Source organism: Hetaerina americana, unplaced genomic scaffold (genome assembly GCF_022747635.1).
Source record: "Hetaerina americana unplaced genomic scaffold, ioHetAmer1.1.p SCAF_3, whole genome shotgun sequence".
Taxonomy (NCBI): Eukaryota; Metazoa; Arthropoda; class Insecta; order Odonata; family Calopterygidae; genus Hetaerina; species Hetaerina americana.
The window spans coordinates 18,100,619-18,127,927 of NW_027286874.1; the positions used below are offsets into that span (position 1 = coordinate 18,100,619).

The 27,309-nt window shown below is 41.8% G+C and overlaps 1 protein-coding gene across 1 annotated transcript in view; it reads right to left on the bottom strand.

Annotated features, from left to right (window-relative positions):
* LOC139691087 (GATA-binding factor C-like) overlaps positions 1-26,886 on the bottom strand; it is a 228,756-nt gene extending 201,870 nt beyond the window's left edge. The window contains exon 1 of the mRNA XM_071588832.1: positions 26,436-26,886. Coding sequence (XP_071444933.1) covers positions 26,436-26,886 — 451 coding nt within the window. The remainder of the gene's footprint in view (positions 1-26,435) is intronic.
* Positions 26,887-27,309: the final 423 nt, after the last annotated feature.

Sequence of the window (27,309 nt, forward strand, 5' to 3'; positions counted from 1 at the left end):
GGGGAGGTCTCGCTAAAATGGGTTGGGGGAACAAAGAAAGATAGGAAGGGATGGAGTATAGGGAGGAAAAAATTCGAGATGGAGAACAACCGGACAGTATCGAAAACCCAAACATGTCCAAAAGGTGGCCAGAAGAGATGCCTCGAGGCGAAAATATTACACAAATCCTATTTCACAGCAAGGAATACAAAGATTCTGACCATCAGAAAAAATATGAATATTAAGTCACATTATGTTGTAATGCAGGACTTGATTCATAACTGATGACAAAATGATGCCATTTTACGATAGCGGCCACGTGAAATATTTTTCTAAGGTTCTACGTTATCACTCGCATATTAGCATTAATTCAAAAAAAGGTAAAATGTTTTCATCCTTTCACCTTAGTTCATGACATTATTGATTTCAATCTTCCAAATATTCTTTTTTATATATTGATACTACAGGTAGTGGAACGACAGTTGTTTGCAAATAATGCAGTATGGACTCAGTTCATTAAAATACGTACGACCTAAGTATTGGTTGAAAGAGTGAGCCCGACTAAACCGGTAGGATGTGAAGTTAATTTGTGAATTGAAAAAAGCGGATGTTGAGTTCCGTTACAAAAAGGGAAAGAATGAAAGAAAGCGTTGTCGGAAGAGAGGTAAGAGGGATGCTATTGAGGGGTCGCAGGAGGATGGATGCAAAGACAGCGTCTGTGAGGCCATAAAACAGTGGGGGAGAAGAAAAGAGATACGGAGGAGAAATTGAGACAAAAAAGTCCTAAGGGCGAACAAACGAAAAGAAGCCGAAGATGGTTTGACTGATGGATTAAGTTTTGAGCAGAGAACGATAAATACGGCCGGAACCTCACACGCAACCAACGTTGACAAAAATGGCGGAGGAGACAAAATGGGGGAGCTAAATAAAGTTAAAGAGCAAATAAGGCAGAATCCCATTCTCCAACGGGCTTCTTTTTGCATTGCCTCCGCGTAAAACAGCAGTTGTCTTCAAACCACCTCACTTGTCCCCAAACCACCTCACTGGCTCCCATTACTACCCACTCAACCCCTAAAACCTTCGGCTTGCTTCCTACCCCTCTCCAATCGACCATCTACGTAATCCAAGCAAGAGAAATGGACCTTTTAAAGTGCATCATGGTGACCATCTGTGCGTATTCAATTTCTTAAAAGCAAAAAGGGAGAGAACGTTGAAGTAAAACCATTGCAAGAAACAAAGGAGTTAATTGCGCAAGATGGATATTTGAGAAGGAGATTATATTATCTATTGCCTTTCCAAATATCAAATCTCTCATTTCCAATTTTCCCAAAACACGAGATTCACGGAATTACACTGATTTCCTGATCGCCATGGCCAAAATGCGAAGAAAAAGTCAAGAATTCTAATTTATCAGCTAACATTGGATTTCGGAAGATTCGTGCAGTATCTTTAATTGAAAATTCAATCGTTTAAGGTCCAGAATGCCCTTAATATTCTTGAAGCAATGAATATGTGAAGAGTTATATTTTAAGACAATGTGAGATTAAGTGAAAAAAATGTTTACTGAATATGGAGGAAACAGCTTAAGATAAAGTAACTACCGAGTGGAAATGACTTCTTTCATAAAAACTCGGAGAATCACGTGTTCGCAGCATTTTCACTCGAAGATATTTTAAGCTTCGGGAGAGACCAGAAAAATTACCGTTTCCTGAAGCTGTTCGTAAAAACATTGTTAAACACACATCAATGATCTGGCCTGCTACTCAGCATGTGATTGCAAAAATATAAGTCAAATGTATTTCCAATTAGTCTAGAAATTGATAGGGAGGTTACAAATATAGTAAAAAATGAAGTACATTAATTTGAAATTATTTGAAAAACTTGAAATAATACAGGATGAACAGAAGAGACTGTTTCTAGACATATTTCAGTATTTCTTTAACTTCTCGCGAACCAATTTAGTGTAACTGGAATATTTTTATGACCCATAGCTGAATGATAGTAAACATTTGACAAAGAAGTATGTAGTTGATTCGGTCTTCAATATTCAATTATTTTGAAACTATGATTGATCAAATTTAATTACCTATATGCCTTGCTGTTGCTTAATTTTCATCTCCGGATGAGATGAAAGCGATGCAATGCCTAATTAACGCTGTCTATTCCTATTATTATTACCGGTTAAGGTAGGTTTTGGACGGAAAACTACCAAATATACCAACTTATTAATCATAATTATTTTATAGGTAATCTACCAGTTAACTACTCCTATCATATACGCATTTATTCACGGCGAGGATTATTGTTTGACCGTAGGTACTTCTTTACCTTAGGCACGCAGGACTGAATGGTTTCGCCATCCCTTCACCACATTTTAGACCATGTCAACCAAATACTGCCATTTCAGGAATTCTCCACAAAAAGGCAAGTTTTGAACGTCGAAGAGAAGCACAGAAGCTGAGTACGAGGATAAAAATAAACGATGAGACAACGGAAGAAGACGGACTAGGGGAGGAATGGAAGGATGGAAAAAAGAGAAGAGGGATCCAGGGAAAGAAAGGCTAGGATAGGAAATGGGCGGATGGAACATGAGTGGAGAATGGGAGAAGTTAGGAAAAGAGAGGAAAGGGGTTGAGAGCAATGTGGGGTGGGGTAGGGGACGCTTAAGGGAATGGGGGAATCAGAGAGGGAAGCGCTGCTGGAGAGGAGAAGGACGAGGAAGGGGAGGGACGGCGGGGAGGTGAGATGGTAGCAGATACCGCGGACAAGAGAGGAGCTGGGTAGCGAGGGGTGTGAGCGGAGAGGGGGATGTTGGAGGGGGAAGAGGGGGGCCATCTGCCACCCTCCCCCCACCGAGAACCCCTTTGCCCACCCCAATCACTCCCCCCGAGACCCTCGCCGTCCCGCCAGGTACTGTAGGGATGAGGATGGGTTGGTCGCGAGAAAGGCGGGGGGAGGCTGGACGCGAAGGGATGTGTGCGAGAGAGAGAGGGAGTGTGTGTGTATACCGTGTGAGCTTGCGAGAGATAGAGGCAGATTTCAAAATGGCGTCGAGCACGATGGCGAGGTAGCCGAGAGCTCGCGATGACCGGGACTTACTTCCCTCCCTTCGCATCTGGCTCCGTCTCCTCCTCCTCGCGTGGAGTTTTAAATCTTCACGGAACGTTTGCCTTCCCCACAACCTAGTCTAATCTGCGTCCGTCCGCCTTCGGGATCGGGGAAAATATAAACATTCATGTGGTTTAGGCTCTTAAGGATATCTCAACCTTCCCCTGCACTACCTTCCAGCTGCCAAACATTTCCTTCGCAAGCAAAAGGAAACAGTATGATAAAAAATTAAGCAGGAAGAAGAGGGCGCGTGAGAAAATGTAGAATCTCAGTCTATCTTCCTTCACGTAGGGGTAGAGAATTTACGAAATGACCTCGCAAATAACACAAATTAACTTGTCTTAAATTAAGGCAAACGCTCGATGTCTTTGATGATTCCCGCTGAGGCGGCAAGAAAAAAATTAGATACTCCTTTCAAAATGGCAACCATAATTTAATAGCTAACTCCTTCGTCCCTAGTAGCAGCGAAGAACCAGAGGAGGAGACAATTTTCTGCGATAAAGTTTGATGAAAGGGTTGAAAAAAGATGGCCGGATCAGTAGCATACGTCTTCTTTATCTTTACATTAAGTCCCTCTTCACTCACTACCTCTCAGATCTCCCACACCCTCTTCCCTTCTCCTTTGCCCCTATCTCTCTCTTTTTAAGACGTGTGTAATTTGATGCGCGCACGTAAAGGTGTGAGGGAGTGGCAAGGATTCTAAACCTGGAGGAAGGAGGAGAGAACGGGGGAGGGCGAGTCAGCGTCTCAATTTTTATCGCCGTTCCAAATCTCTCGCGAACATGCCGCCGTCCCGTCTGATAAGCATAAGGAAGGAGAGGTTGGGCGCTAGGTGGAGCGGGCGGGGGCGGGGGGTTGAAGGAGGAGACCGAGATGGAGGACTTTTTTTATAAGACGGCGACGAGTGCTGCCACCTAAGGGGGGGGTTGGAAAACGACTAAGATATTGCCATTAGTGCGAGGTCTCTTTCTGCTCCCGAATTAAATCCCCGGTCACGGTTATGAGGGAGATGAAAAAGTGAAGAAGAAAAAAAGAGACCTTTATACGTATTACACGGATTAAATGTGATAAGAAGTTTATTGAATTATCAAAGAAGTCGATGAATTCGTCGTGTGGACATCTACCTATGGCGCACCACGCATCCGTTCTAAAAGGGCCAAATTCTTCTTAGCGGCGTATGGGCACGGTAAGGAAAACAGAACAGGCCCCAGGGTAAAACAGAATCTAAAATTAAATAAATCAGATCGACATGGTGACGTGCGAATACTATATTTAAATCGATAAAATATGCAAAATCGATGGGCATACTTAGCTGAAATGTTCCTCATCGCTCCTCATGACACCGCACCCTTGCTTCAGAGGAGCAATACCTTTCGGAGCCTTATACCTTAGAGTGGAATACCTTTCAGAGTCAAACCCAAACGTTTTCGGTCAGTGTTGTTGTTAGGTGGACACACACATACTGCCTTTCCCGTTCAAATTAGCTATAATTTCCTCTAGCCTACATTGACCTTTCCATCATTCAAGTCGTGCATCCACCGTAATGGTGGCCTCGGATTCAAGCTCTTCATAGTACGCGTGTGCTCAGCGAAACGGGCAGCTGCTTGAATCAATCTGCTTGGGGCAGCATACTTCCTTCATAGGAATCATTTTCATTGTGATCAAGTAATTTTAACATTTAACGTCAACGGCTTTGGTCAGCGTAAAAGTGTTCAATATTCACCGAAAAACGGAACTTAAAATATTTAGGAAAATACCATTCAATGGTATTAGTGAAAACACAAACTTGAAAGGAAAAACTGTTCATCTAAATCCACTTCGCCATGAATCCTACCTTATTTGGTTTATGTACATTGTTTCAATGAAATTAGGTAAGATTCCAGATTTTCAGCATAATTTTCTTTTTATGTAGAAATTCTGTGTAGGCATAGCTATACTTCATGGATTGCTGCTGTTATGAAAAATAGAATTTTGATACCAGAAAAAATTGAATGATGCATATGATATTATGTACTATGCATTATACATAAATTTTGTATACATTATTTTGCATATATATATATATATATATATATATATATATATATATATATATATATATATATATATATATATAAAAAATGCATTCCACATGGTTATTCAAGCTATGAGTTCGATTTTACACAAATGTTTCATTGAAACACAGTGCTCTTTAGATCGGTTGGCTCATGTCCGTAAAAACGTGATTTGCTTCAAATGATTCCATGAACTATGAGTATTATTATTTGATTTCGTTCTCGATTATGAAAGGAGGCAGCGCAAGCCAAAAACTTTCTTGAGCACTGAGTATTAATATTTCAATCTTCAGGATGAATTACTTTCCATTTCAGCAAAACGACTGTGTTTGTTTTCACTGAATAAAAGGATTATAAAAAGGAATAAGGCGGAATCAGTAAGTCAAAGTTACCTCACCACAAAAGCATAATTCCAAGATGGGCATTGGAAAGTCGACTGGCCAGGAAGGTAGTATTTTTAGAAGTATTTTTACCGCTTACAGCGATTTAGCTATTAATATTGCGAAGAAGGTAACAACTTCAACTAAATAGATTTATTTTTCTTCTAACGCGCACTGGAGAGGAATGACGATTGGGAGGGAGTTGATGAAGCTATTTACTATTCTCGTATGGAAGCCGTGCCTTGCACCAAACAAGTGAGGATGGACATCGTGGGAAAACTTCGATGGATTCCCTTCGCAATCCAACACGCTCGCCCAGGCGCCCAATCATTCTTGAATTGAAACAAGTTATTATCCATATTATTCCATTCCTACCTGAACATGGAGTCACCTTAATGTAAAATACGACAAAGCTATTTTATCCGTCACGAATATATAAGCCACCACTGAGGCAACTAGGTCAATAACTTCTTGAGTCATCGCCTAAGCTATGGAGGACATAACTAAAACAGCGCTATAAACAAACACGATTACAAGACTGAAACATAAGAAATCAAAACTGTTTAATTTATTCTTTCACTGGAGGGAATAATGCATTAAAACTAGTGATTTTTAAGAAAATCAATGTAAATTTGTATCGCGTTACGAAAGAAGAATTAGCGCACAAATATAAGAACAGCGGTTTATTACTCGTGTAATCCGTCATGTTCGCTAACGGTGGACGGCACTGAATACAGTAGATATTTCCCCTACGGTTGAGTAGCCCTAGTTATCAGCCTACAACCGTGCGTCTAGTGCTAGGCCAATAATTCTAAGAAACAATCCAAATTTAATAGAGTAAGAAAATCGTATTAAAATTGGTGGCAAAATGGCTACTTGGTCTGTAAATGATTCAGGTAATCTTGCCAAATATCTTGCTGAATACCATGAGAGTAACCGGTCGTCTAAAGCAACAGCAGTCGGCTAAATACTTTTTTCGGCGAATGTACCCAGCCAAATATAGTTGTTTAAGGCATCCATCTGTCTGTTACAAAGGGCTGAGGACTCACAAATAAATAGTTTAATATATTTCCAAACACAAATTTGAACGCTAGTGCCATTAGAATTTATAAGATATGTATCATATAAAATGCAATATTGAAAATATTTTTTAAGGCAAGCGTCCCTGTTATTAAAAAAAAGGCATCCAGTCATGTCGTACTTTTCATCAAAATAAATTGCACGATGATTAAAATTAAGGTCTTGACGTTTTCCTTTACATAAAAACCCCGAGATTGAAGAGAGATTATGGCAGAGAATAGCCTGGCAGAAAATAAATGAGACGGAATAGTACAGGAAAATAAGGGTAGAGAGGTAAGGGTACGGGGAGATGGGAGAGGGAAAGGTGATTCATACCTAATCGCCAGGTGCCGTCGTTACGCGACAGCGTAGAAGTTAGCGTGCCAGTAATTTGACTGAGATTGAGACCAAAGAAAAGAGCGAGTATGGTAACGCGAGAGCATTTTATTATGAAAAAAATTAGGGCCGCTTTGATTGTCAGCCCTCTTCTCATCCCCTCGCTCCCTACAGAGTTGTTAAATAGATAAGGCCAACACTTCCTCCCTCAAGCGTAAGGAGTAATTAAAGGCGGGCGATGCGAGTGGGAACCCGTACGCTCTTCTCCTTAGTTTGTCTTCCTCCGGGACTTCCACCAGCCAGAAGCATCTGAGAAGCGGGCGCTCGCTGCCCCGGGCTGCTCGTACGAAGCGAGCGGGAGAGTGAAGTGCCCTCTAAGAGAAAAGGCGTGACCGCCGAACCCTTCAGCTTGTCCGTGAGGGGAGCCGACCGCGCGGCCAGCCGAGGACTGTCCGGGGAGGACACTCGGTCGCCGGGGCCTGGTGTCCGGAGAGTCGCGGGTCCGTTGAGGAGCCGGAGGGTGGGAGATAGGGTTCGCAGCGACAGGGAGTTTAATTGGCGGCATCCTCCCATTAGTGTGAAGGCAAGGGAATTTTTGAGCTGAATTTCGAGACATTGTCTCGAGCACCGATTCTTCGGGCACGCGATATTACCTTTAAAGAATAACCTAGATAATACCCTTAATTTAGAGGATTCCGTAATTATTATTATAATCATCCTCAATTTTTAAGGTCTCACGCAGCAAGGCCAATGAATTAAGACTGGTGACTCCACGATAGCATGGTAGGGATTTGTACTACGTCATACTTTCCAGAAAAAGGTCACGCAATCAGGAGGCATTACAGATGAACTCTTATCGAGTATGGATTCCTAAATTACCCGACATGAACCGAACCATTTTCGGCTCTGGTATTCTTATTAATACAACCCACTAACTTTATTGAATGGTAACCAAAATCGTGTGTCACGGAAACATTATTATCTAGTAACAATGGATGTTCATCGAACATGGCTATATACCTTCACGCATGAGATTCAAAAAAATGTAAATTAACACGACTGCGGGACTATATCCGTACAGAGTTTGTAAAAATGACTTCATGCAGTGCGCCATTCTGACAATAACCAGAATATCCTCTGTAAGACCTCCCAATGCATATTAGGGGAAGATCTAAACACTCCATATCATTACTTTCCTGTTATCAGAATTTGATAGGTGAATTAACAGCACAATAAATTACATTAATTGAAATAGAACCGAACCGAGAAACGCATTTCGATCTACAGATTGCATGTTGGACTCATTGGATGGGAAGATATAGAGAACATTTCCTTATACTTATATTTACTATGTATTCCTTGCACTTTGATTGAATTTTCCTCTTTGTAACGTAACTCGTTAAGAGCCCGAACACTTACACTAGAACCGGTGAGAATGATTCAGACCTGCGCACGGATGTGCAGCAGTCAGCTCACTCTACCAGCAGATTTCAGTGTTGATCTATGAGCTAGAACATAATATTATATGAATCGACACACCGACTTTTTCATTTCGCATGTATTAAAACGGCCAGAGCATAACAATATGACGTGACTTTCGATTTACCTTCGAAGATCTCAGAAAAGACCCCTACCCTGGTAATGCTAGTAAATATTCATATGCACACCGGAAGTATGCTTTTCAGTGATTAGTGAGTTTCCTCCATAGTTACCACGTGCAGCAATTATAAGGGAATAATGACACTGTGTACACACTGCTATTTCAAAAATCAGGCAATCTCACTTAACACTTGCGTCAAACACAGGATGATGATCATAATGGATATTTTTAGAAACTGTGCTATACCAGTGTCGTAGGAGCTGGAGCCGAGGGACGCAAAAACATGTATCCACTCAATCAAGTGCAAGCAAGCTAAATAAAACTATTTTATTATATTAATCCTCCAAAGGCTATAGTAATGAATTGGGTAGGCAATCGCCTCCGGAATGCAGCAAAGTTATTAATTAAAAACAAACATTAAACCATGGTTCTACTTTCACATTTTAATGTTCATTAAGTTTGTACACATACTTATATATATAAACATATACTTATGTTTCTCACTGTGAAAATATTTTCAACGCACAGCCGCGGACACCCTTATTTAGTTGGCGTGATCAAAAGTTTTAACCAGCTGGCGAGAGGACTAGCCATGACCGGAAATGTTCAATTATAAGCAAATAATCTGACTTCCTATGCAATATTTGTATTCGACAATGTCCCTGGAGACATGGAATTAAATTTAGACTATTATAAAGAAGTTAACAAAGTGTGAGGGGGGGGGGGAATAATACTTCACTCGAGAAATACAGAAATAACTAAAACAAACGACTCCTTCAAGAGCCTAACTTTCGCATAATCGAGGGTCGATAGTAGATGTTCATCCTCCATACCACATGCAAATACAATGCATGTTAAATTAACGTTCATATTTACAGCTAAATAGGATACTGAAACAGGAGGATGACGGTTTATCACAACATAATCACTTCGATAGATTTCATACCTTCATCAATGGGTAAAGAAAAGTCGATAGTTGATGAGTAATGAACCGTGCGAGCTATCGCCTAACCTCGGTCGGTTGAGAGTAGGGATTGTTTTTAAATTCCACTGGCTCCTCGTTAAAGCCTAACTAATAAATATTGAAAACGCGGAAGTAGTACACACAATAGTTATTTTGCTGCTTAGATGAAAACCGACGCAAGCACAATATCAAGGAAAGCTGCAAACCAAAAGTACGTCCCGTGAGAGTGAAAACAAACAAAAACTCCGGTAGGAGATAACTATCAAAACGACCTAATATGGCACTCTGATATTCCTTCATTAAATTGAAAAAAAACTGCAAACAAGGCACCTGGATACCAAATAATTTTATGGATGCGTCAGTCTCTCTCGGTTAAATATGTCTTGTTTTATATTACAACAAAAGGGAGGGATCCCACAACACTTGTGCGTTTAAAATAGTGATATTTTGACAACAGGAATTCAAATGAATAGTACGACAATGACTCCTCAAGTCTTATCATCAATTTATGCAGCGTAATTCCTTTAAAAAGCTACACGTTTAACTTCTTCATACACACATTTTTATATACCATAAATATGCAATTTCCTTGAGCATCTGTGGATGTAATCCGTCATACCTCATAAGTTAGCTTTCATTAAATGTAACATATTCAGCGTTAACATTTTTAATTATATAATACACTCAAAGTTAAAGCCATAGAGTAATTTAAGGGATGTAGGAATTTAAGTAGATGAGTATTTTAATTGCTTCTGAAGGTTCAATATACGTGTGCGAAGAAGGAAACGCTAATATTTTTTAACTCGCAAGAATCTCATTGTTGGATTCCTTACCGTTTTTATGACAGACATTCTCAACCGTAGGGATTTTAATTAATCCAAGCAGAAAATTTAAACAATGATCTTCTCAGCGGCCATGAAAACTTTCCAGTGGATAAATAGGTCAACGGCATGCAGCATGGCACAATCAAGTCCCCCAAAATTTAATGTCTCGTAAAGGAAAAGGAAATCACAAGCTCTCACAAGCAACACGGCATTACGTTTGCTCCCTATTCTTTTCCTCCCTTCTACCGTGACGTAATGTAGACATCAACTCGCGGCTATTCTTGGTGAGAATATTTTTTACTTTCTGCCAAAGGGAGGGAGACGAGGCACACTCTTTCGCTCCCCTTCGACGTCACCCACCGAAGGGCACCAAGGGTAAAATATCGCAGATACTAAGAGCGAATAAAAAGTTTATTCTTGGAACCAATTGTAACCCGAGAGTGAATGTACTATATTTAAGCACAATCCATCCGTTCACCTAGATCATACTGACTTGTGTTTTAAATCTAGTATTGCATTAAAGTATGAGATTGCAACCTTCTTTCACAATAAGTATTCCGCAATATAAAAATGAGAACATAAAATGATAACAACATCCGGCTTCAAAACCTAAACATACAAAAGATAGAAATTGCATAATTTTAAACATTGCGTACAAGTTTTACTCTAAAAGTAAACTATGATGAAAAAATGCTACACGTTTGCTCGTAAGCAATGATCGATTTATAAAAAGGAGGAAATTGGGCGTTTATTGGAGCAACATGCATTATTAAGACGGATAATCATGTTCAATATTGTTTTTTTAAGTATTTTCAGCGACCTCTTCCATTACTGGCGTTCAACTGACAAATAAAAAAAAACTATAATATAAACTTTACAGCAGAGAAGATCATGAAAGCAGTTGTTTCCGGAAAAGTTGAAAAGGAATGGCATTATTTCAACGAGCATGATGTTTTTAACTCAGAAAAAAAACTTTTATGGACTCTATATCCAAAACCAGACATTTAATACTTCAGCGTACTTGAATATGGCTTAATATTAATTACCGCCATTTCTATTTAGCATTTTAGGCGCTGGAAAACTTCCAACAGATGTCATGCAAGAGGTGAAAAAGAAAAGAATCCGGAAAGGCGTTATGTTCTCATGCGCGAAGACGGATGACCAAGAATCTCAAAACTCTAGTTAACCAAATTACGCAAGCACAACAGCACAATGGCTAGTGGCATCTCTTCCGATGGATCCTTCGGTGAGACGGATTATTTGTCGCCTTTGATTTCGAGGCGGGAGGAGAGAATTCGGGTCCCGCGTGGGACGAGGTGTTTTCGAATTCGAGCCGGGACGGTACGGAGATTTTGCGGTGGGAAGGGCGTTTGACATGATCAGGCGACCGAATATCACGGAGCTGGCGGTTGCCCAAAGAGGCGGGCAGGAAAACTGAGAACATCTCTTGTGCTCAGGTCCTAGAGTGGGCGGGGGTCAGGAAGAAAACATTTCAGGATAGAAGGGGAATGATGGTGATTCTCGGAAGAATAAGAGAGAGATGGGGAGTGGGAATGTGTGAAAGGCATGGAGGAGGACGCGGTGTTGAAGTGTGCACGTGAAGGGATGAGATGGAGGAATAGAGAAATTTTGGAATCTTAACGGATCGGGGTTCGAGGAATGAGAAATAAAAGAGCAAGGCGATCGCGGCGACGGGACCACTTGTTTCCATGGGTAACGGGATACACAGCAAGTATAGACCGAGGTTGATCGAGTGAGAAGTGCAAAAAAAAGGAGTTGATGGTGAAAATCAACCCACAGCAGAAGAGTGTATCGTGTTCATCGATTAGATATCGACCAATTTCACGTCTGGACTGAAGGGGATTGGGAAATAAATACGGCAAGAGGCTCCAGAGAGATATCACGAGCAAGGGGAAATGTCAAGTGAAAACACAAACTATTGTATCAGTGTTCACTCTATTCAGTGAGAAGACTACCCAGAGCCGATCAGATGATACTGCGGAACAGAGTTAGGAGCTCGGTGGAGAAAAGAGTAGACCTCACGGGATAATGGAATTTGTGGAAACAAGGAGAAAAAGGAAAAGTAATATGAAATAGAACGAATGCAACAAACGAGTCACTGCCCAAGAATCAGCGGAAGAAATACGAAATTCAAAGCGAATCCATCTCGCAGGTTACCTGAGTGGGGGGCTGGGGGATAATGTGACGCAATTGCATAGTCGTAGTGTAGCAGTGTCAGATGCCCGGCCGATTCACACGGACGCGGTAGGAATACGACCGCCGTCGCACCACTTTGCCGCAGACTCCCAAAGGAACTAGACGGTGGAGAGAGGGAGGTCAAGATAACTCACTGACTACTGAAAATAGAAATACTTTCTTTTAGGGTCAATGAAGTACTACTATTACTATATTTTCATTTACACAAAAATATACACATAAACTATCTATAGGCATTAACCGTCATCCAGCACTTCAATTCATGAGTACTGCAGTCAGAACGACAACCACACCTGATCTAAAAACATGGTGCCACTTTACTTGTCATTGAGCCTTAGCTAAGAAACATGGAAAGGCGTGAATTAAGATTATTTTCAATCGAGTGGAGTTACTTAATTGTAGAAGGTCCTCTGCTGTAACTGGTTCACAGATGGGGATACTATGTAACGTGAGTCATCCGTTCCGAAAACCACTGCAGTGAACATCGAATTCATGGTGAAAGAGAATTAACATTTATATCCTGGAGGTAAACAATTATTTCCACGACGTAAAAAAATAATGAAATTGGTTATACATCGTAACCATAACCACGAATAATGACGCGACGATCAGTCTCAAAATATGTTCACAAATTTATAATAAAAAAGAATAATCAACCATCATAAAGAAAATACTTACACTAACACTTACAGTTGGTTTATAACTCTACTGAGAGATGGTGATTTTCAAGTATGAATAAATACCTGCTATTAGTTCATCTCTGGCTTAAAACACCACTCCTCCCAACTTGGCATACCAATGAGACAATTTATTAAAAGAGTGCCAACGGTGAGATGATTTTTGCATAATTGTAGGAAGAAATATTACTCCTTACACACTTCCAACTCAGAAAATGGCATTCATTTGTTTTAAATCCATTTTGTACAATGTGTAAATGTTTTCCCATATTGAATATTAACGAAACGGTATCAGAATTGAACAATAGTAAAACCTATACTCATAGATGAATACCAAACAAAACAATGATAGTATGCTTGAGGAAAATACTGATGAGTAGCACAACATTTTATTGAATGACACAATCAGAGAGCTAATGCATCGAGCAAGTTTTGACTGGGAGTGATTCCCGAAGGAGGAATGAGGATTTTGGATTCATACACTTGAGTGCACGAGGGTCACTTCTTTCCACGGGAGTACTTGAGAGCACGGGGAAATAAGAAATATAAGTGTCCGTTGTCGTGAAAGTTGAAGGCTTCCTACATACAGCTGGGATCTCACTCTAGCTGATTTACTACCCTATAGAAATTCGTGGAACTAATAAGACACGTGGAAAATTACAATGTTCATCTGGAAAAAATTATAAGGCGACACAGCGGGAATAATAGCTGTGAACGAAAGAATAGTAGTTGAAATTCGCGAAGGTGATTTAGACAAAATAAAAGGAGACCCATCGACAATTTTATCATCTAGGGTGACGCACGTGATTCTTAAGTGAGGAGATAAGGTGGTGTAAAAACTGTAACCAACCCGTGTTGCTGGGCAGACCGATCAAGATATAAAGATAGATTTATTTTTTATCATTATCTTAAGGTGCTTCTGTAAATGAGGGAAAAGAACAAAGATATGAGCAAACGTTAACGCTCTCAGCTCAAAATCAACGGAACGTCCAGAGCTTACTCATTACTCAACTTATGTGAACTATTTCAATTCGTAATTTACTACGTCTCTTGGGAATTTTAGCATCAGACCATTTTAGATAGCCGACCAATTAATTTTTAATTAGGTTAATAAAATTAATATGCTGCTTAGTGTGTCATCTGAAGCGAACGAAAGTCAGATATTTACAAGTTGATAAGACCAAACGAGAGTTTGCATTGACAATTAAACGTATATAAAAAGCCACCATTAAATGTTCCATAAACTAGCTAAGAAATGAACTCAATATTAATTTTAAGGATTAAAGGTACACATACGAAAGCACATCACGCACGCCTGGGCTTAATACCCCAAGATTGAACGCATTTCCTCCGATGGCAAACAGTGCAAGCTTAAAAGAAGTCACCTCGGAGGAGACCACCTGTCTCGATACCTATCCTGCCAGACGCCAACTCTACCCATAACAGCGAACACACATTCTTCAAAGTCCGAAAACCCTTAGGAAAAACGTCAACCGCTTTGGTCAGCCCGACCCTCCTCTTTCCACCATCCCAAACGTGAGAGGGGTGCGGAGAGACGGCATTTTTTGTAACAGGTACCACAAGAGTGTAGAGGCGCCACACGCACCCACAGCGAAGACTTGGTGGGGTTCTACGTGCTAGGGGCGCCCCGGGCCGGGTCACTACTGGTGGAAGGGAAGGGCGGAAGGAAGTTACGTTCCATTCCGGGAGGTCCTCCGCCTCTCTTTCTGTCCTCTGCGGGGTCACGTGTCGCGGGCGGGGGAAGAAGGACGTTTCTTCCGAGAAATAGGAAAGGACTGTGCCACCCACGATAAAGGGAAGAAGGCGAGCGTTGGATTGGAATGAGAGGGACGGGGTTACGCGGTGCGGCTTGAAGGGGACGGGGAAGGAAGTCGAAGGGGTTGGGGGGATTGGGGGGCGGGCATAGTAAAAGATCGGGGGTCGGAGGAAGGTCGACATGGGCAAGGACCTCCTGAGTTATCAACCATTCCTTGGGCAATGGTGTTGTAGTTCCCATGAGCCATTCTTGTTGTCATTCCGGCACCATTTGGGAGAGGTGTCGGTAGGATGACACGGTCCCGGGGCGTCGCAATGCGAGATGCAGCGCGAGGGCGGAGGCACGCAACGAAGACGTGCCCACGCATTCCCCTTCCCACCAATCTCTTATTCCCACCACCACCGACGGTAGCTTTGGAAATATTTCCACATTATGTCACAAAGGCGACCCGTGCATCATGCAAATGGGATGCAAGACCGGACGAAAGGGTTCAGCATTAAAATGTGGACTAGCAGGGAGTGATAAGTTGAGGACGGAGATATTGAGGAATGATTTTACATGATGGCGTACAAAGATGAGGATTTAACATCCAGAATTGCGAAATTATAACAGGGATTCCATTTTGTAACAACCACTAAATATATTCTAATCATTAAGACAAGGTTGGTTATTTTTCCTTTAGCTCGATTAATTTAAAAATACACCAACCGTACGCAATGTTGAGAGAAAATCTTCGCCCAAAAAACTTGAAAGATGAAAACTGAAAACTTATTAATGGTTCACCGCTGCTTAACTCTCATGAAATAAAACACGGTTTATATTTCTTCATTAAATTTCCTGACCACCATTTTCAAGTCACGAACTCCAGATGTCAAAGAAAATTGCAATTAGATAGAACGAGATGACTTTGATTGAAGGTAACCGCGCGTCAGGTTTAGCAAGATATGAGGATGCATGCATAATTCCACCCGTTGGTCGATTTTAATGTGACGAAGTTACCCACTGAAGTGGTTGAATTCATTTACCATTACTATAATTGGAAATAAATCTCAGCCAACTCGCTACGTACCTACTCATACTCGTATGATGGAACGTAACTGTGAGAAAATAGAGGTAGTATGTTAGCACACCGCAAAAATGCAAGAAGCAATGCATTTAAGAACACAATTAATATTATTCACCTCACTCAACATTTAACTATTCTCACGTTTCGCGCCAAATAATGGGAATAGAATATTTCTTTTGAGTTACTTGGAAAGTATTTAGTCGCATTAACTCTATAATTGAACATTACTAACAGATAGTCTGCATCTCAGCTAAAACAGCTTGTGGAACCCACATAATTCAATCTCCGTATCTTCTAAACATCATATCCGTTTAAAAGTAGCGATGAATAAACGAAACAAAGCATTTAAGGATACCCACATCACTGAAGCTGAACAAAATTGATCGCACTTGGAAAACTAGACCAGAGAACTAGGGGCACAAACAAAGGAAGGACGAATAAATAATGTGATACTGTATTCGCCAGGCAAAGAAATATTCTACAGTGGCAATCTACATTACGTGTAATTACGGAAATTTCGTCCATCGACAATGAAATGAAAAATCACATGCGCCAAATTCACAAATTAATGGTGGAATGATTACGTTTTGTTCTCAAATGTAAGTCTAATGAATCTACACGTTAACTAGTAGGTATATCGTCAACTATGAACTATTAAAATCACCTAAGTGTACAAAACCACTCATCTAAAACACACCGAGCCCATCCCGTTTGAAGTAATCTACGCAATGGAGACGCTTGGGAACTCGCGTTCCAGGGCGCGGTCCAAGAGCATCTCCCGTCCCTGCCTTTCTTTGCCTCTCCCCCCCCCCCCCGCCTCACTAACCGCCAGGCAGGCCCTCGCGGACGTGGTGATGTGGGGCGCGCGGCGCGGGCCCGATAGGGTGGAGGTGGCGAAAAAGGGTGCGGGAAGGCAGGGGGTGGTGGGGGCGAAGCGTCCGTCGTAAACCCATTCCTCCGAGTAGCAGCAGAACACACACACATACACACTCCCCAAACGCCCACCCACCTCCCACTCGACAACACCCGCCCACCCACCCGCCCGCCCTCAAATCCGGGTGCAGTGTGCTCAACAGGTTTCGCACGCACGCCCTTCCCAAAGGGAGCGAGCGGCTGGAGGGCCGCGCGCGGGCCGATCGCGGAGGGCGCCGCCTAACGCCATCCCGCCGCCGCGTGCGCGCACGCGATGGGGCACGCGGGGGCATGGTAGCGGAGAGGTGCTCAGATAAGGGAATTTGCCTGAACCCTCGCAACCCTTTTTCTTCCCGCCGAAACCCCGAACTCCCCTCCCCCCTGCCATCCAGCCCCCTTCCCCAATCGACTACGCCACTCTTGTCGTTGAACTGCGACATCCAAGGACATCAAACGCTCGCGGGCTCCCAACGACCCCATAATAACCTGAGCACGAAACAGTGGAGGGTGCAAGGAGTTGGCGAGGGAGGGGTTGCGGCGCTAATTTCGCGGAGGGAGAGGATTACTGAACAAGCGACACGGGCGTCGTGAAAACACCGAAGTCTTCGGCTACGCGAGTGGCGATTACCGACTCTGTCTCCTCGCTTCCATGCACCTTGCTTGGTTCAAAGCTTGTTCACTTCCACTCAGCTGAGAAAATCCTTGTTTACGCCCACGGGACCTCGGCAGGAGGTTGAAACATTTGAAATCAGATAAGGAGCCTAAAGGTGCCATAAGGATATACTTTTTCCACTCTTTGTGTTGATTCTGAGCTTGGATTATTATCGAAAGTTGTCGCGTAGAATTCAAGATTGAAGTCACCATTCACGAAATTGGTACTTGATTTATCATTTGCATGTCCACTTTATGTAAACACCCAAATGAAGCAACGGGTATACATGTAATATTTAATAACTTCCTCTCATTTTGTTTAGTGGAAACAGGTTTATTTTGTTCAACTTCATAAACAGGGCAGCGTCATTTCTAAACTCTATTTAACCAATAATACACATAAGCCAGTAAACTAATCGATGGATTTAAAAATATATCATAATTAAAAATGTATAACTTCTCAATACAACTCACAAACCCGGGATGAAACTTTTTTTAAGCTATTGATTTTGAGCGGAAAAACTTCGAAATACAGTTTGTGGAAATATCCACTTAATAGGTTGGTTTGCATTGTCTTACTTTGCGTACTCTTCGGAAAATTAGGCATCGACTAACCTCTTGCAATAAATAAACGCGATCGTACGTTTTGTCATTAAGAGGTCGTAACTAAAGCCGTCTCCTTTGCCTGTTGGCGAGGAAACTGCAACTCGGACTGGCTGTTAGACCAGAGGAAACTTCGACCAATCCCAAGGAAGGAAGTAAGCCATCTTGAATTTTGATCGGACTCGAAATTTGATGGGCTGATTGCCAACACGGAGGCATATCCAGTCGTACACGTGTGATTTGACAAAAGTCGTCTCAGGATGAATAGCAGCAATGCTGCCTAAAATATGATTAAAGAATCAGGAATAAAGAAAAATTGTTTCCTCCATTCTTTTGTCCAAAGGCAAGACGCCGAACAATGACAGCGGAACGTAACTACAAGATGCCGTCCCCTACCGCGCCTCGGTAAGCGACTGATATCTTTGCGCGCGGAAAGGCATACCTCTTGACCGTCTCGGGACGCCGCAACAGCTAACCTTTCCACGCTGTCGAAACAAAAAGAGCGCAGACGCTGGGGAACCGAGCAAGCGGATAGGCAGCGATTGGAAGCCGGGGTCATTTGATCGACGGTGCGTGCTGGAAATTGCGTGGCAAAGAGGCAATCCGCGGGGGTTTAGGACGCCGAAGGACTCTTTTGAAGTAATTAAGATCTATCGCGGTCGGGCCCTCGGGCCATCCAGTTCACCGATCCCTCCCATCGGGGAGCGCCCACTCGCGCACCGAGGGGCACACTGCGCGCCCTTTTCCCTCCGCCTTCCAGCGAAAGGGGCTCACTTTGGAAGAAAACATCCATGTTACGCAGAAAAACGGTTGCTATTCTGCTGCATTAAATTTGAATATTCTTACTGGTATGAAAAAAGACTTCCCTCTAAAATGCGGCCCAGTTTGACTGCTATGGCGAACGACATGACGCGCAGTCCTCAGGGCGAAAACAAGCTATCCATAGCATACGACCTTCGTCCTCAAAAAAGTGAACGATATCTAAAGACGATGCTTGCACATCGGACTACTCATATCCATTCTAATCTGACGGAAATACCCATAGGCATTGACAGGTATACAGTACGACTGGATAAAAGTCCAAGAGTCGTTTTGGGTTCCTCAATCTGGTTCTTTGCCCAAACCCCCAAAATTCTGGCAGGGTTTTGACGCTATAATCGAAAATTTGGAAAAAGGAGATCTGAATGCACAGCGCACACGACAAGGTAAAATTTAATGGGTGCATGGCAATCGACGCTTGCTGTCATCATCGATAGATCAATCAATACATTTTCACTTGGCATCAAATACTAGCCATAAAATCCGTACAATTTACAGCCAGCAGACGCACGAGAGGCTCGTAAAATTGTATCTAATTCCACATCGTGAAACAAAGAAAGGCACCTCTAGCTCAAACGGCTAACCGATACAATGCTGCTCAAAACCCGAATGACTGAAAAAAATCCAGCAAAAAAGCTCTAGAACTGTTAAAAAACTACGAAATCCTCAATGCTCATGTTGTTGTTGGCACATTTTCCCCAATCCATGGAGCAAAATACGCGTTTCGCAATACATTATCAAGTCCTTAACGGAACGAAAACTGATAGAAATCGATAACCGAGGCTTATCTGGTTTTGAATTCAATTTCGCACGCCAACTGCCCAGATGCTGTTGCATTAAATCGGGTCTGTGTGAGTGTGTGTGTGTGTACCTTATCGTCGGATATTTCTCTGCAGATAAGGAGTACGTGAGGGCGATACGGGAGCTTGGCATTGGGAGACAATTTTAGGGCATGTGGTAACGGAGCTCCATTCACAGTGACTGTATCTAAGCAAAATCTATCCGCTCAATCGGAATAAAAGTCACGTTGCCACAAGTACTTAATGGCGCTCAAACGACGGGAAAGTGCCTAAGGAAGCACTACAGTATATTTTATTTCTGCCATATTAGTCTGAAACAAAACCCGTCTTATTACTGTCTAGAGAGACTTAGTAAAATAAATGACAACTTTTACTGTCATTTCATTCTCATAACCATGTCCAGGCAAACAATAAGATTAATATTTAATTGAAGGTATTTTGAAGTTTTTGAAAACAAATTTAAAACAATTTTTTGGAAAAAATATATACCAGGGAGAGACAAATTCCGAGAATAAAAATACATTGTAACTTTCTATGGTTTAACGCTTGTATGACGATTCCATGCATTTTTCGAAGCTAGGAATACTATGTACCCACCACCACAGCAATCTGATCAATATTATGGTAGGAACTAGTGCTGTCGTGTATTAAAAAGGGTACACAACATTGCACGTTCAACATAACCTCAAAATTTCGAAATCACAATTGTTTGTACCCGTTTTCGAGTTTACGATCATGGACGAACGCACAAAAACTACTAATTTATTAAAATGTTCACTACTTAACCTAAATAAAGAGTTACGCCGAAACTAACAATTCATTGCATTCACCACGGTAACCACAGTAGCAAAGGGATCAAGAGTTCGAAATATTAAAAATAGATATTTGGGTCGTGATTCATCACAATTTTCAATAACTATTTAAGTTGAGTCCCATACAAAGGAAAGATGGATCTTCTACCGCTTGCAAAACAAAAGGAAGAAATATGGTTAGCATACTAATTTCCAAAGTCAATTTTATCCTTGACAAAAAAAAATTCCCGACGAATCCCATAAGAATCTAATTTTCAATGCTTACTGTTTTCGGCCCCGTTCTAATCTACCAATATTATATTTACATAGCCAAGCATTGCGACTATGTAAATTGTGGCTATTAGTAGCACCCCCTGGATGCCACTAAGAGATCGATAATTATTCGTTTGAAACCAATTTAAGTGGTAAGTTTGGTATTTTTTTCCACGAACTACATGTCATTACGCAATTTATAAATTAATTTAGTTCAGGAAAATACAAATATACTACACAAGAAAAGCTACAAATGTTTTGTGCAACACGTAAACTTTAGGAAAATTTGCAATAGCCACTTCGGGTGAATTATCCTCTGACGTGCACGAAAATTCGAGAATTACAGGAAAAAAAATCATTGGCATGGGGTCAAATTGGAACAAGGGCCCCTAAATTTCCGGACAACTGCTTTAGCAGTTGAAATATCAAAAAATTCTCTTCCACTGTGAATTTCTAAGAGTTTTGAACGGACAATAGGTAACGATGAATTTCCCCTCGCACAATTTCGGCAAGTAATCGTAACAGATGGCGAATAACCAAAGTCACAAAAGAGAAACGTGGCATATAAACATTACATGCACGAAATGTCTCGTTTGTTTAAACACATCATTGCTGAATCAGAGTGGAAGACATCTAGGTAGCCCAACTGATTGAATCAATCGGCCGCAAATCGAGGACTACGGGTCCGAATTCCAGCGCAGGAGAATGATTTTTTCACATTGAATTGTCAGGCAATAGGTGCGCATCTTCGAGGAATCCTCTCAAATGTCCCTGAGATGATAACTGTACTTATGGGGGAAAGTGTGGATATTTAAGCGCTGCAAAATCTGCATCTAAAGTTAACCTCAGTATTTCACTGACTTCAATATCGGAGTTCTCGATACGACGTGTCGATGAATATCTGATTTGAATATTTTACGGTTAGAGATTAATCATTACGTCTCTACAATTAATCAATAAAGAAACCCGGAGTGAAGTTGAGGTTTCTTAACGCACATCAAATACATCAGGCATAATAAAAATTTCATAAAGCCATGGGGTATTTAACAAAAATGTTTCTTTTAATGATTGTAATGACATGGAAGGATAAATTTAATCGGCAAATGAATATATCACTACACACATTACTGATAAATAAAGATATAGATATAGAATAAAGTAATACCTAATCTGAATAATGGGATATTTAATTTCATACTACGGCTTAATGTCCCATTTCAATTCAATCAAGTGAAGTTGGATCAATCTTCCAAAAGATAGGTGAAACGGGGACTGATTGAAGATCAATCAATGGTTCCGAAGTTAGTACCTCGGAGACAAGGGCTTGTACCAAGAGCTAAGGAGCTCATATATATTTTAGCCATGAATGCTAATAATACATTTGAGTATTGCTCTGCTAGAGAGAACAATTCAACGTTAGAATAAATTCCAATCGGATTTGACGGATTACTTCCAAAACCGCAATTTACTAATTACGTCAACTAAATACGTTCTGAATGAAAATTAACGCCAAGTGGCGACCAAAGGGAAGTAATTAACTGGATGGAAAGAGGCATTCAACAACAACAATCGGGATTCTAGGAAAACAACCCGCTATCGCTCTCTGGCACCGCCAATCGCACAGCGGATCCTCCTAGCGAGTTACCCCCATACGAATCAGCGACACTCTAATAGAAAAGCTTAGTTAGCATCCCGATAACTCTCGCCCCAGGGTTTTATGGACGGAAGCCTGAAAAAGACTCCACACGCGCCCTTTCCCTCTCTCACACCAACTAGATGGAAACCCATCCTCTCACCCGTCCGAGCACAACAACCCTGCCTCCCTTTTAAGTCCCTTCTCCCATCCCTGGAAAACCCTCGTCGTTCCCGCGGGCCCATCGGGCCGCCGCCGTGCCAACCAGCGGCGTAAATTACGCCGTTACTGCGTCCCGACACCTTAACTAGGTCCTGACACTGCGGACGGGGAGCGGGCAATTCATCACCGGAGGGAAGAGGTGGGGGACGATGCAAAACTTCTATGGAAGATGGGGTGAGGTTAACGGTGGAACGGGGAGGGGCAGGGAGAGACAATGGGAGGGGGGTGCCTGGTAACCAACACCCCTTACTCTTCTTCATTCCACAGCCCCTCCCCCACCATTTCTCTCCATTTTTTTCAATCCTCCCACACAAACACAAAGGCATAACGCCGCAAACCACAAGCGTATACGCGTGTACGACCCTCTTCTTCAATAAGGCGTATGTTTCGGCTCATTCTTAGCGTCGGAGGCTTGAAAAAAAATAAAGACTATATACCTCGATTTTCGGTTTTGTGCTCATACCCCCCTCACCCCTTAGAAGTCTCATAAACCAATCTCGTTGACGTAACATGCATGCGTCGTCACATAAAACACCCAACAAGACCGCGGGAGGACCTGAGTATCCTCAAATGAAGGACACACCTAGGATAGCATTCCGTAGGTGAGAAATAATGCTACTTAGTCCGTGGGCTGTGATGTATGAAAGGAAAAAGAACGATTTGAAAAGGGGATTTTATCGTAATGTACTTAGACTACGTCATTTAAAGAAGATTTGCTAAAATGTACCAAAAATGGTTCTTGCACTCCCGAAAAGAAAGAGACCGGAATATACAAAATTAACTTGAATTCGATGCAGGGCAAACAATATTAAAAAGGCAACTCTACATAAGCTTCCATTCTAACACTAGAGATTTCCTAGATTCAAATTCAAAAGGTTTACATAGATAACTGGAAAATGCACAGAAGAAACTCATGAAAATCGGGGGATCCTCGTTAAGAGGTTAGAGAGTTTCATGCATGAATCAGTGGCAGTGAATGTGAATCACGGTTCACGAGAAATTTCACTCCAGATGTTGAGCGAGGTTTAATTTTCAAGTGTTTAAGAGTGTACAAAAAATAGAACACAAATTGCCAATCCTTTGGTGCAAATGCAATTAACCACGTGATATAGCGCCGTTGGTTAATATCCTCAAATCGACCCATCCATCGATCTCGTGAGTTCCGACCATCATCATCATTTAAACCCATCTAGTCGTGAAAACTTAGCATGTGCGTTAAATGAGGGGTACTCACTATTTAAATTTAGTAAATAAAAGGTTCTCATGGCTACCATTTGGTACGAAGGAAAATAATTATCGATTTTTCGATATGCTTTACGCTGGAAAATGTGGCTACATGGATGGCTACCGTAAGGGTGTTTAGTAACAGATCAGCGGGAACAAAAGGAAGATTAGTTTTTCTCCCACTATACAGACAATGAATAGTCATTACGAACTCGAATTACCGTATACGGAAAGGAAAGAAGGGGTCATTATATTAATTTACGTTACCATGAAATATATTTCTTAACTATACATATATTTTTTTAAGGTAATCTACCGGTTAAGGTAGGTTTTTGGATGGACACAACTACCAAACAAGCATTTTATTACTCCTAACAAAACACAAAATCCATCATCCTACTCTATATCAGGTCCCTCTTCATCTCTGAGTACTTTCTTCCTCCCTTCATCCCGTCCAACATCCTTATCCTGTTCCTTCCCTTTCCTCTTTTGCCCAACATTCTCCCCTCTATCACAGTCTTCAACATCCCACTGCCGGTCAATACCCCCTTCATCCACTTTTCCTGCCTCCGTGCGATATTAAAGTAAAAAATACTGATAATTATAAATCATGAATTAGAGAATAATTACACGTTGCATAAACGGAGTATTTATGTGTCCAAAACAGGATTGCTATAATATACTATATATTTTTGCATCTCTTTATGTCAAATAACAGCTGTCTTAGAATTTTGAGCTCCGTTTCAACGCAAACGTTGAAAGATGGCGTACTAGTTAATAATAAGTGATTTAATATTCTAAAATATAAAAAAATAGGGTTTTACGAAAAGCAATATGATACCACACGTTAAAATTTCTAATTTCATCAGAAAAGATAATGATCGCTAACAGACCTAATGCACCTCGATGTTAACCTGTTATTTTAAGTGACTTATACTATGCATTAGCAACGACAGCGATATAAGCAGCGGAAACTTATATAATTATTGAACAAAAATAGCTGTCTATTATTTTTTAACTTACGATGGACGAGTGAGCCCCGGAAGTTATATTGACATTCTAAAACTTTCTCAAACTCCCTTACTTTGAAAAAACCTTTGTCTAAATACTCCGCTAATTTTCCAGACGGGCCTTATATGAAAAATATACCCTACAAGATCAAAGTTACCATTTACACGGAACAAACCACAGATTACTGCCAGTAGTTCATATTTCTCCATAAAGGTCTTCATCCGAAATTGGAAGCTATTACTACTAAATCAAATGCATGCGTAATTTAGTACCTAGACTTAGGAAATATATTGGCATTGCTTAAAAATTATTTGTCCCAAAGGAACCAAGCGGTATTAATTAATTCGACAGATATCACCTGTAACGTAACGTCCTCATAAATGGCAAGCCGAGGTCCATTAAGTGCTTGCAGCAATACCAACGCTTACATGAGTGACTCAGAAAATTTATCAAGTTCTCAAGTCGTTATCCTTAAAGTTATCTCAAGAAAATTAGCGTCGCCTCCGTGTCGCAAAAGGCGACAGTTGCTATCTGGTCACGTCCTTTATCACACGGTGAAATTCCGGTGGTCGTAATTGAAACTCTGTCAAGTGTCCGTTAAGTGTCGTAACGGCACTTCGATCATATGCAATCTAATTTACCTCATTCATACTGCGTAATTAAAATACACTCCAGCATTTATTTTCATCCATTAATATTATATCGCTGTTATTAATTATTACTCAAGCAGTAAATTATTATAAGCTGGACAATTTGCCCTATAAATGAACGGAAATGTTCATAAAAATACAAAATAATTTCAAGGGTTGACTAAAAATATCTGGATATGTACAACATTGCTTAATTCCCTTGACTAATGACTGAATTGAACTTGGTAGATTCATTGATTCCACTGAAACTAAAGATGTTCGTATTCATTTACTAGGACTGCAAGTCCAGCTTATAAGATAACAAGAGTGACAAACAAATACACTTCCATCCCAAATTTTTAATAATTAAATCCAAAATATTACATTAGCTGATGACACAGGATATATCCTCGTGTAATTTGAAAGCCATTCATTAAAATGTGATAGTCCGAAAATTTATCTGAATGTATGACAATGAAGAGTATCAATTTGACCATGGTTGTCCAGCGTAATGCTAACTTATTGTTTATCAGGTTTTTATGTAGTTCCAGAAATGGGTATCTCAAAACGCATACCTTGACGGATTTAGCATGTAACGAAACTTACTCGAGCACAATTAAATGTATTTTTTTTCGAAATAAACTTCTGTATCATTTATGATATTTTCTTTAACAAAAACTGTAACGAGCGCCTCTGTAATATAGCTTCCATCATTGAGCGAAAACTTCAAGTATCACTAGGAAGCATTACCTACACATTTAGTGGTCTGGGTTATTAGGTTTAAGCAAAAAACTAACACGAATAGTACCTCGCTGTTTGTACTCACCATGCGCGGCACTGCTGTGGTGGTGGTGATGGTGGTATCCGCCGTGCATCTGGGAGGCCGCCGCGTAGTACCTCGCCGCGGCTGCCCGGTGGTTTGGCGAGTTGGCGGCGGCTGCCGCAGCAGCCGCCGCCGCCGCGGCCGCGGCGTCCAGCGAGTGGAAGAACATGTCCATCTCCTCAGCGGTGGCGGAGGCAGTGGTGGCCGCGGCCGCCGCGGCGGAGCCGGACCCCGCCGAAGAGGTGGACGACGAGGACGAGGAGCCGCCGGCGTTGTTCATCAGCCCCCCGCCGGGGCTCCCTGCGCCGTTGACGTCTCCGTCCACCATGGCGCCCCCCGCGCCGCTCCCGCCTCCGCGTGGCGGAGCCGGATCGTACCAGCGGTGGGCCGCCGCGGCGGCTGCCGCTGCCGCCGCAGCCGCGGCGTGAGATTGATCCGAGGCGGTCATGTCCATGGCTAACATTTGTGCGGTTTCGCGCCGAGCGGGCTCTGCCGCCGCGCCGTCGTGGGTTGTTTGGTGGGGGAGTGGGTGGGTGCGGGGCACGCGTTCACCCGAACACTTGTGGGGAGGCGACGAGCACTCTCCTCCTCTCCGCCCTGCTGGCACCGCACACGCTGCGACGCCCGGACTCAGTTGCCGAGGGCATGTAGGCAACCGGCCGTCATCGCCGAGATGACCATTCAGTGTGGTCAAAAAGAGTGGGTTTCTTTCTACGAATTTAATCCAAACTAATTGTCACTCGTCCCTAGCGGCTTATTGAGGGATACGGTCTACCATCGGCCATTCGGATCTTTTTAAAGTCTCGTTATCACTAAGTAAATCTTTAAAAAGCGTACTTCCCAGTTAGCACAGTGAGAAAATTAGATATATTGTTAC